Source organism: Mustela putorius, unplaced genomic scaffold, assembly GCF_011764305.1.
Source record: "Mustela putorius furo isolate JIRA1106 unplaced genomic scaffold, ASM1176430v1.1 tig00537227_pilon_pilon_pilon, whole genome shotgun sequence".
NCBI classification, from domain to species: Eukaryota; Metazoa; Chordata; class Mammalia; order Carnivora; family Mustelidae; genus Mustela; species Mustela putorius.
In genome coordinates, this window is record NW_025422368.1 from 25201239 (window position 1) to 25212466 (window position 11228).

The window sequence follows — 11228 nt, forward strand, 5'->3', positions numbered from 1 at the left end:
ATACCCTTAGAATTTGTTTCACCATCTCAGGTCTCATCCTTTTTTGATACAATCAGCATAAGGACATATTAATGATTTCCCACAGGAGGTATTTTCTTTACAGAATAAGAGCTTCCTCTGATGTCAGAACGTTCCAGACAAGGCTCACTGGCGTAGGAGCCTCCAATGCTTAGGTTTTAGTTGTGGTTCTGCCACTGTTTGAGCGTATGGCCAAGCACATCTGAAGCTTTCTCAACTATAGAACACTGTGTTCCAAGGGTGTCTGGGTGGCTCAGTTGGTTGAGGTCGGACCTCGGTTTCAGCTCAGGTCAGGATTTCAGGGTCGTGAGGTTGAGCCCTCCCTGTCAGACTCCATGCTCCGTGTGGGGTATCCTTGAAGCTTCTCTCTCCCTCTGGCCCTCCCCTAACTAGGATGTGTGCTTTCTCTCTCTCACACATCAATAAATAAATCTTTAGATCCCTTGAATCTTTAAATAAATAAATCTTTAAAAAAAAAAACCCACTTAGATCCCTTGAATCTCTCACATTGAGTTATATTCTTATTTTATCATTAGTCAAAGAGTCCATGTGAAAATTTCTCCCTTAGTGAGTCCTGCTCTAACTGGTCAGACTCCTTCATTTTTTGGCAGGGAAAGCACCAAAGACACTTACTGTAAAATAGTATTCCTTATCGTAAAATAGTATACCACAGGGTGACTGCTCCGCAGTTTAGTTTGAAATTTTTCTCATTGTCCATGAAACGCTATCTTTGAACTTAGTAGTTTGCCAAAATGTCAAGAAAGTTTTCACTCAGGGTATGTCCTTCTTGGGTGTCCTGCTGAATAAGAGTCATCCAAGCATGAAATGATGCGTGATTCACCCTCTTCCCCTACCACCTCTATCAAGTCTCCCTCCCAGTGCGGTAGGATGTGTCTTAGATCTTCTTAGATCTGGAGCGAGGGAGCACTGCCGTGTTGACCACTCATTACTGCAGAATCCCACGGGCGTGTGTGCTTATTGGCTTGGTTTCTATTCCAGATGTATCTCTCTCTGGCATCGCTTCCTACTGGCTTCCTATTCTCCCCGACCCGTATCCTACCCTGTCCCCTTCCCCCACCCCTCCCTTCTCTGCCCTTTCCTATTCTTATTTTTTTTTTTTTTAAGATTTTATTTATTTGACAGAGATCACCAGTAGGCAGAAAGGCAGGCGGGGGGGGGGGGGGGGGGGGCGGGGCGCGGAAGCAGGCTTCCTGCTGAGCAGAGAGCCCGACGTGGGGCTCGATCCCAGGACCCTGAGATCGATCATGACCTGAGCTGAAGGCAGAGGCTTTAACCCACTGAGCCACCCAGGTGCCCCCCTTTCCTGTTCTTAGAACTTAAGGAAAAGAGAATCCTTGCATGAAAGATAATGAGAGCCGCATGGCAGTGTACACAAGAGATGTGGGTAACATTCCTTTGTGTGATGTTTTGGGGAGCCTTGTTCATGAGGTATGTTTGGACCAGTGGAGAAGGGGATGAAATTCCTCAGAAACCCAAATGCCTGAATTGAAGAAATGAGTTGGGCTTTAAGGTGGAAATGCAATTTGGATTCCCCCAACACACACCACCAGCAATAACCTAACCAGGACTGGCTGGGAGATGGGGCAAGGTTGAGGCCTCACTCAGGGGCCAAGCCTTCACTCCCTAAAACCCAGCAGGACCAGGAGGCCAGGGCAGTGACGGTCACTTTATCCCCAAACCTTCGCCATTCTTAATCAGACCCACCCTGGGAGTCTCTGTGTGAAAGTGTGAAGGCACACATACCTTTTTCTTTTGTCTCTATATCAAGACTGAAATAAAATCCACTGCTCGAAATTTTTGCCTATTATTAAAAAACAAAATAAAACACATTAACTACTACCAATGGAACCCTGACTTTCTGTCAAACATTCCACCTCTCTCTTAGCAGAAGCTCACAGGAAACCGTAAGGATAGTTTCTAGCTCCCCTTGAGTATGTATTCTCTTTTTTTTTTTTTTTTTTTTTTTTTTTTTTTTTTTAAAGATTTTATTTATTTATTTGACAGAGAGAAATCACAAGTAGGCAGAGAGGCAGGCAGAGTCTTCTTTGTCAGCAAGACAAGCCCTGAATCTTAGCGGGGCACGTGGCATCCCGCTGAAGGCTCTGTCTTGCCGTTGGTGATACAGATTGATGGGACCACGTGCCTGCGTGATAGCCCATGGGATGGGAGCAGATAGATGTAAACAACTTGCAGTTCACACCCGAAAAAGGGAAAGATTGCGCCCTCCGCTTCCCCTTCTCCTTTTTCACTGGCAAGAGTTGAGAACAGTTTAGCCCTGAGGTGAAAGATGAGTGTTGAAGATGCCAAACAGCATCCGGGGAGCCTGGTCCCAAACTGGGGAGCTGCCTTCTCAGCTCTGGACAGGTTGAATTGAGACCGTATCACGAGGGAGAAAAAAAAATCCGGCCTCTATTAAGTCACAATTATTCTGACTTTTGTTACAGTAGCCAGACCTGGTTTCCAGCTAATACTGGCATTCATTTTTATACTTTTTGTGCAAATGAGCATCTGGACCTGCAAAGAGACAAGTAACTCATCTGAAATTGCTTATAGGACAATCCTTTTAAGCTGTTCAACCAGGATGCTTTCTCTTAGAATGCCTCTCTGATGTGAAAACGCCAGTGAAAACATGCAGCTCTTCCCCCACACCCAAAGAATCGCCAGATCTGAAGGAGATGTGCATCCTGGAGTGTCTGCCTGGCTGAGTCGGTGAGGGTCCATTCTCTGGTAACTCCCATCCTGGAGACTCCCACCTCATCAGAGGCTGAGTTAGTTTTGAGGTTCCGGTAACCTATATGGTAGGTCAATACCATACATAAACCTTGTATGTTGGTGAGATTTGGGTTGTGAGAGCCATTATGGCATCTTTGACCTGTTTTCTTTTCAGGAGGACAGAGGCACTTACTTACGAGATGCCAAAAAAAGAGGTACGGAGGCCAGCGTTTCCTTCAGTCCTCTCTGACAAAAAGAGGGGTCATCTTCACAGTGATCTCAGCACTTCTGATGCCCTTTGGAAATTAGGAAACAGCTCAGTTATACCTGTGAGCCATAACTTGATCTCAGTCATCTCCAAAGCTATTTCCAGGTTAGTCAGAATTGTAACACAGAGGAAAAGGCAGGAGCAGATTTTCTTTCCCTTCTGCATAGGAGTGGGAGTGACTGAGTAATGAAAGCCAAAGCTGGGGATGAAAGCAGGGACCAGATGAAATGCCAAGAGAGCCAAGAGAGCAAGGAGATAGGGGCCGGGCGTCTAAACAAACAAACCTGTCTGGAGAGGGTTCCTCCACACCACTGCTGAAGGGTTTTGAGGCCAAGGAAAAGGGAAGTGTTAAAAGAAAATTTACGGAGCTTGACTTGATATGAATATTTGACTGAGTGAGAGACGGACTGGTCACAATCAGGGGCACTTCAAACCCAGGACGATAAAGCTCAAGGGCACGATGTTCTGGCACGGCTTAGAAAATGACAATGACAAAGTTACTTGACCTTCACAATGATTGGTTATTATAGTGGGGGTTTCCAGATGGCAGGGGATTGGTTAAAAGTGCTTATCTTATACCATTTTAGGAAAATGTTTTAAGATTCTTTGATGATTATCAGTGGCATTTATAAGAAATAACCTTAAGTAGGTTCCATGGATGCTCCTAAAAATAAGCCAGATTGAGTTTTGCTTACTTGGCTTAAACGGTTCTGTCTGCTTGGGAGATGTTTAAACCTGGTCTCCATTTCATTTTACTTTAATTAAAGTAAATAAAAATTGCTGAGTGTCTATTATGTACCAGAAGATCGCATTTTCAAACAAATCCTGTGGATGGCATAATTATCACCACTTCATAGCTGGGAAAGATGGTCTCGAAAAGTTAGCCCAATGGATATCACACCACTGATGAATAGTAGATTCTGGTCTCATTCCAAAGCCTGTGTTCTTCCCATCCATAGCAATGATTCGAGAGCAAGAAGCCTGCCAAGGGAGGGCAGGTTGTAATGAACTGGAGAGAATGGACAGGGAGTCAGACCCGGACTTTGTGTAACTGTGTAGGGACAGGGTAACATCTGGCACAAGACTTTTAGGGAGTGGGCTGTCTTTGGGAAAACACATTGGTTAACTGCCCTGGGTTTGGGCCATAAGGTCCCAAGGTCAAGGTCTAGAAGATAAAGGCAAAACCAAACTTCTCTACAGAGTGAGTTAACTAGAATTTGGGACAAGGAATTTGACAGAAGGAGAGAAGAGTTAGAAGAAAAGAGGGGCCACAGCGTATGGTGGGATGTGGAAGCTATAGAGAAACAGGGCCAGGAAGTGGGGTCCTGGTGATGAGGTAGCTGAGAGGTTTTGAAGAATAGAAATGCATATTGTTTCATCCTCACCTGACTGGTCGCCACACTGTTAATCCCAGCCAGTGCCTTAATTATGTCACACACACTTGCAGAGCCTTGTGTTTGAGACAGGCTCACGTGGAATGTCCCAGCAGGAAAAGCAGAGAACCGCCCAGTGGAGGGGGAAAAGGTGACAGCCGAAAGGAGGACGGGTGTAGAAAAGAGAGGGCTCCATACACGGAGTGATCGGCCTCGGCGGGAGGTGGCCAGGACACTTAGGAACAGCCTCCTGCCCACACGTCGAAGATGGACAGGGAGTCTGAAAGGCTTGTGAATGGCTTCCTGCATAAGGCATGAGAATTCAAAATAATCTCATTTAAATCTGAAAGGCCAAGTGACATCTGGTTTTATGAAGAGAAGGTATTTCTGAAAGAGCTACTCAAGGACGAAGTGGGTGACCTTGGGCAGTAGTCCATTCCCGTCCTGGGTAGTGTTGAGGCAGAGGTAGTATGGGGCGGTAAAGCAGACTCAGCTGTCGGAAGGGACAGACTGCACAACCAATTGAACCCCCTGCCAACCCTGAGGGTCCCGATTCTATGTCTATGAAAGCAATTGCAACTGAGTATCCAAACAAGCAAGAGTGGGATTTGGGAGTGCACACACCAAGCTTGGCATGAAGGAATGAAGAAGTCCACTCAACGGGCTAAAAGTAATACTGAACCCTTAACATCCAAAAAATGGGTAAAGTTGTCTTGCCCTTGAGCCCCACTTCTGGTTCCATGAAGACTTTCTCACGGGCTCCCTGCCACTCCATGACTTGCACCGTGGTATAGACAACCTGGGATTTGCTCTCCGAGCAGGCTGCCAGACGTGCCCATCGGAATGGCGATTCAGGCCTCTATGTCTGCTGTAGAAGCATCTAATGCTGAGAAATTTTTTTGTCTTTTGCGATCGATATCTGAACCTGACCACCGTTGGTCCCAGCTCGTTAGTGAGCTCCAAGGGTTGGAGGCACTCAGAGGGAGTGAAAGCCCACCTGCTTCAGGAGACACGGAAGGGAAAGAAGAAAGAAGCAGCAATCTACCAAGAAGTCAGGAACAATGGGCTTTCTTTTCTTCCCCCCATCGCGCCCCCCAAAAAATAAGACCAGAGGCTGCTTCAATCCTCCAGTGCTTGCAAGGACAGAGTATATACCAATGGCTAAAAAACAACTAAAAAGATTATACTGGAAAAAAAAAAGCTTCCTGGATTTTCTCTCATAACGTGCCCAGAATAGTATATGCCCGCAAGTTGGAGCAAAATACCTAAGTAAATATGATATCCTGCCAATGCTCAAATTTTGCCTCAACCAGGGATGAAGATAGCTTGGGTACACGGAATTCATAGATAAACCATAAACTTACAAAAAGCAGACTTTATCGGTTTGAATTTCAGCTTGTAAGGTATTTTGCCACCCACTCACGGGAGAACGTGGGTGCGGAGTCAGAAGTCCCAGGGGTTGCGGGTGGGGGGAGCTGCGAAAAACTGACATCAGCCACAAACTAGATCAGCCCGGGAGAGCAGACTGCAGACCTCAGACAGCTCCTGATGTTTGAATTAACAATAGAAGTTCCCATATGAAGCCAGTCTAGGAAAGGCATCCTTGATGATTCAAACTCTCTCGTGTCCGATTCCTCCACTGAGCAGGACCGAACACGTCTCTGCGGGGCGGGGCCGGGGGTGGGGTGTCACACCCTCTTCCATTAGGTTCCAGAGATGCAGGATTTCAGTTCTTGCCTCCTCCCTTCGTGGTAGGAGAAGTAACGAGAAGTAAATTCCTCGTAAATCGGGAAGACTAAGTCACATTTAAGCTACCTCTCAGCTTTAGAAATGATTTTCTCCCACAAAACTGGTTTTGAAATAGGGGACAAGGTTAGGATACCTGACCTCCCTTCTTTCATTTAATGAACATTCTGAAGTCCTTCCTCCGATCCAGACATCGTGCTGGATTCTACAGACACAAAGATGGAGATGCCTTGGCGTAGCTTGGAGCCTTAGTGAATAAGATGCTCATACAAAAGAGATTGAAGCCCGGTAAGGGAGTTTCTCCTGAGACACGGTGAGTGGCATTTCTGGAGGAAGGAACAGTACCTTACAGAGGTACCAAAGAGGGAGAGATTATGACAGGTCAGTGCCAGGGTCAAAGTAGTACCTGGTACTCTCTGGCTACATCAGAGTTTTCCTGGAAAATGAGTAAAGGCATGATGAGGGTCATGTGCTTTCTTGCATTTGAAGTTCAACAAGTCCAGAGATACTGACTCAGAGCAAAAGGAAATAACACATCTTGACGGGTTTCTTTGTGATACCTCAAGACATGTGCCAAGGTGACTTAGGGATTAATGTCCCTGGAATATTCAGGGCCCCTTTGCAGGTGTGTGGCCGGCAGTCACACAGGGCTCCGTGTTCGGAAGCCTCTGGTCCCGGATACATGTTCTGCAGTTGCTGTCTTGAACTTCTTTAATAATCATGGCCAAAGGGTCCAGCATTTTTCTATTTCACTGGGTCCCCCAAATGATGGAGCTGATCCTGAGAAAATAACATTTTCAGAGAAATTGTAGTGCAGTATTGTATCCAAAGTGCGAGGAGGAAGAAGTGTCTGCTGAGGTAGAGCTGTAGGCAGGGGCATAGGTTGAAAAGCCAGGAAGTCCAGGTCCTGAGATGGCCCCGGCATCGGGCTTCCTGGTCAGCAGTGAGTCTGCTTCTCTCTCTTCCTCCCTCCCTCTCCCCATCACTTGTTCTCCTCTTTCCCTCAAATAAATCAATAAAATCTTTACTTTTTGTATTTTTAAAAAGATTTTATTCATTTATTTGAGAGGGAATGAGAGAGAGCATGAGAGGGAGAGAGTCAGAGGGAGAAGCAGACTCCCCGCTGAGCCCGGAGCCCCTTACAGGACTCGATCCTGCAACTCCGGGATCATGACCTGAGCCTAAGGCAGTCACTTCACTGACTGAGCTACCCAGGTGCTCCTAAATAAAATCTTTAAAAAACAGAAAAGAAAAGAAAAGCCTGAAAGTCTTGCTAAGCACTTACAATTCGCCTCTAAGAGCAGAGTCATCATGGAGGACTTCAAACGGGACAGTGACACGGAGGGGTCGGACTTTCAGACCACTGTGGTGTAATGCGGGTGATGGAGTGTGCATGTGACCCAGTGATGCCTTCCGTTGTTCAGATTTCATTTATTGGGTCTAGATTTTTGATCCCTGTTAAAATGCAAAGGTCCCCTGAAAGGAATAACTGCTATGTTCCATGTACATTGTAGGGTAAATGAAGCTAGTGGGCTCTGTGAGCACTTCCGAGAACTAAATGTAGGAAAGAGCGAAGGGAAATCAGGAAGCGGAGGGCTCTGTTTGGAGGCAGCCGTCACAGAGAGGCCGATGAGCCTTTAGGGGGAAGCTTAGGCCTGTTTCATTTTTTGTTTTTCTTCATTTTACACAATACCAGCCTGACCCACACGTAAGATTAATTTTTTTCCTACAATTGCTTTTAACAGTTCCCACCCAGAGTCCTTCAGTGCGGCAGTTCTCAGAGTGCGGTTCCCAGGAAAGCAGCGTCAACATGACCTGTTAGAAATGCCTTCTGTACCCCGCTTGTGGTACACCGAGGCAGCCGCGGTGGGGGCGGGACCCCGCATTCTGTGGCCCCCAACCCCCCCGGGGTGTCCTCGTGCAGCTGAGAAGTGTTGCATTGTTACAAGTTACCTGTGCCCCTGAAACTCAGACCTTACAGGAAAAAAAAAAAAAATAAGGTGGACATGCCTGTTTGGTATTAGAATGGATGATCAGGGTGCCTGGGTGGCTCAGTGGGTTAAGCCGCTGCCTTCGGCTCAGGTCATGATCTCAGGGTCCTCAGATTGAGCCCCGCATCAGGCTCTCTGCTCAGCAGGGAGCCTGCTTCCTCCTCTCTCTCTCTCTGTGCCTGCCTCTCTGCCTACTTGTGATCTCTCTCTCTGTCAAATAAATAAATAAAAATTAAAAAAAAAAAAAAGAATGGATGATCAAAGGTGATTTTAATACCAAGAGGAAGTTTGGCTTCTTCGTCCTAAACGTGCTTTTAAGGGAAGTCTATTCAGCGAGTGATCTAAGTTATATATGACTGCAGTGTCTTCATAAGTGATAATTCCAGTGTTCCAGGATGACTTTAAAAGGTCTTATTTTATTAAACAGACTCTGAGTCATGCTGCTGGAGCTAATGGTGATATTTAGCAAAACAAGATGATAATTTTTTTTTTCCTATGCAAGCATGGTTGCTATAGGGGAAGCATGTTTCACTTCTACCATCATCTTCCAAGGAATAATCTCTGCTGATAGTGCTGGAAAATTTCATTTCTTGGTGTCTTACATTGCACCGGTGGTATCACGGCTGCGTTAACACATGTCCAAAAACTGCTTTCGTTTACATAGTCTATAATATTTCTGAAATGGAGTCTCAGTTGCTGTTAAAACCAGCATTTCTCAGATTCTTTCCGTTGTCTTCCATGAGTAATCCAATATACATGGAAGAATAAAAGAGTAAACACTTTTGTGATAATCCAAATTTTTCCGACGGAATTTTAAACAATCTGACAGTTCAGTCTTGTTAAAAATTGATATAAAATAAATGCTTCTTAGCAAACAACGGTCCAGTAAATATTATAATTCTGTCTCATATTCTCTCAGTGGATTGTTTTCTGAGTCTTTCAGTGGAATTCTTTCGAATTAGAACTCAATGATCTTCTTTATATTTCATCCAGGGTTTGAAATACATGAACCTGTCTCTACTTACTTGAACAATGGCCTCTATTATGGTGTCTTTTTCTTTAAATCCAAATATTATACTCAGCATTTTAGGAATTCCCTATTCCAAATACAGGCAATTAAATTGTCTATAAGTTATTCAGAGCCTTAGAAAATGAAATGAAATAGGAGTTTGTACTTTGAAATGAGTTCAAAAATGTGTACCATTTGTCAATGCTAGTCTCTGTCAAATAGTCCTCATTATCTTCTGGTTCTGCTGTTAACAGACGAAATAATCTGACACAGACTTCTCTAACAAAAATATTTCCTTCTAGGAGAAATCTGGCTTTTCTCAGCAACCAGGAATCAAATTCTTGACCTTGAAGATGGGAGAGAGAACACAATACTTCTTGGTGTCATATAAGCTGGATGAAATTTGAAAACACCCCCCAGGATACATGGGGGGACCTGCACGGAAATTTACATTGCTTTTCCCAATATCTAAGATGAAGGAGCTGATAGCCTGGTACTACAGAATAAGAGAAAACCAAGTTTGGAGCTTTGGAAGCCCTGGAGGTACTATTGCCTGAGGCCAGGGCTCAGATCCAGGGGTCACATCACTGGCCTGGCTTTCTTTGACTTCAGGACTCTGCGTTGCGACCAGAATGAAAGTGGTCAGCATCCTTCGCAAGGATCGTCTATCCTTTGCACTTGCCCTTTTTACTTGGGGGCTCCAAAGTATGGTTCTGTACTTACTCTCTCATGAGCTTCAGTATAATCAGGAACTAAACAAGTGTTTGTTGAACCAAATGGTGGTCTCCTTAATCATTTCAGGATATGCGAATATTAACCTAAATGAATTTCTGATTGGTGGGCTTGCAGGCAGTGTGAAGACAATATTTGGGAGCAAGAGCCTCTTTCTAAAAGCAAAGAGGCTGGGGTCACAAACTCATCTCTTTTCTCCCCCACTGCCTCCTCCCCCTCCCTCCCCATATTATCCTTCTTGGTGGGAGGTGAATCGTATCCATCAGTGCTGCTGTTTTCCTCTTCCTCTCAGGTTCTTGTCTGGTGCCTGAAACCCACACTGTTATCTCTTTATCCGTTGGTAAAAGGGTGGGAAGGGAGAATGGGGAAATTGCCTACTGAATAACGTAACAGCTCTATCTGCATATCCCAGAGGGGCTATAATTGCCATCTGAAAAAAAGCACTTCCGACTCCCAGACCTTATGCTGAAAGACCTCTGCTGCTATGGTCTCATCATCCAGTTGGCCAAGCAAAGAGTTTGGAGATACTTGGTTCCCTCGGTGGTGGGGAAGCTACCGTGAAGCAATCAATGCATGAGGGTTTGTAAGCAGTGCAAAGCGTGGGAGGAGGAGGTGTTTTGGAAAACAGAGATTACATCTCAATGACAGTGACAGTGTCTCCATGCTGCAACACCCTATTGAGTGTGAACGTTTCAGAGACAGAGGAAGGTTGTACGGACAGACATGAAACTAGGAAGCGCCATGGCCCCATCTCATATAGAACTCAGCCCAACAAGCAAACCAAAAGTAATGGGAACCAGTTCATGTCTTTGCCCAGTTTCTCAGGAAACAGTCAAAGGTGGCGCTTGTGTAGATGAACTACCTTTCCAGGCCCAAGAGAAGTAGCAAAATGTCCAAATCCATTCTCCTCTTATTCATCACGTTTCATATTCATGACTCCCTAATACCTTCTGAAATTTCCCTACTTTCAACTTCCAACTTCAAGTCCATTCTCTTTCCAGTATAAATCCTCCGGCTTCTCCAGATTATCCCCAGCTATTCACTTACACGACACTTCCTAATAAGGTTGAACGTATGAGTGTGCGTTGGTGGGGGGCTCCTCCTGGAGGGAGGGAGAGGGGCCAACTCACTCATGTTGCCTCCGCCTGCAATGCTCCTCCTCCAGCTATCTGCTTGACTTTGTAAAGAAAAAGAAAAAAAAAAAAAAACCAAAAAACTAAAGAAGAAAAAGAAAGCAAAACTTGAAAATAAAAAGGTGAACAGTGTGTCTTTTAAATGTGCTATTGGTACATTGTTTCATAGGTTCCCACGGGATGATTTAGGGGAATGGACTCTCTTTGACTCACTCTTGACTGTTG

General features: G+C 45.1%; 1 protein-coding gene across 2 annotated transcripts in view; it reads left to right on the plus strand.

Annotated features, from left to right (window-relative positions):
- Window positions 1–11228, plus strand: part of CCDC91 (coiled-coil domain containing 91) — a 356615-nt gene that overhangs the window by 342262 nt on the left and 3125 nt on the right. The window contains exon 13 of one of the 2 annotated variants that reach the window (XM_045073381.1): window positions 9441–9666. The exons of the other annotated variant lie outside the window; for it this stretch is intronic. Coding sequence (XP_044929316.1) covers window positions 9441–9545 — 105 coding nt within the window. The 3' untranslated portion in view covers window positions 9546–9666. Of the gene's footprint in view, window positions 1–9440; window positions 9667–11228 lie in introns of those variants that run through there. 2 annotated transcript variants of the gene reach the window in all.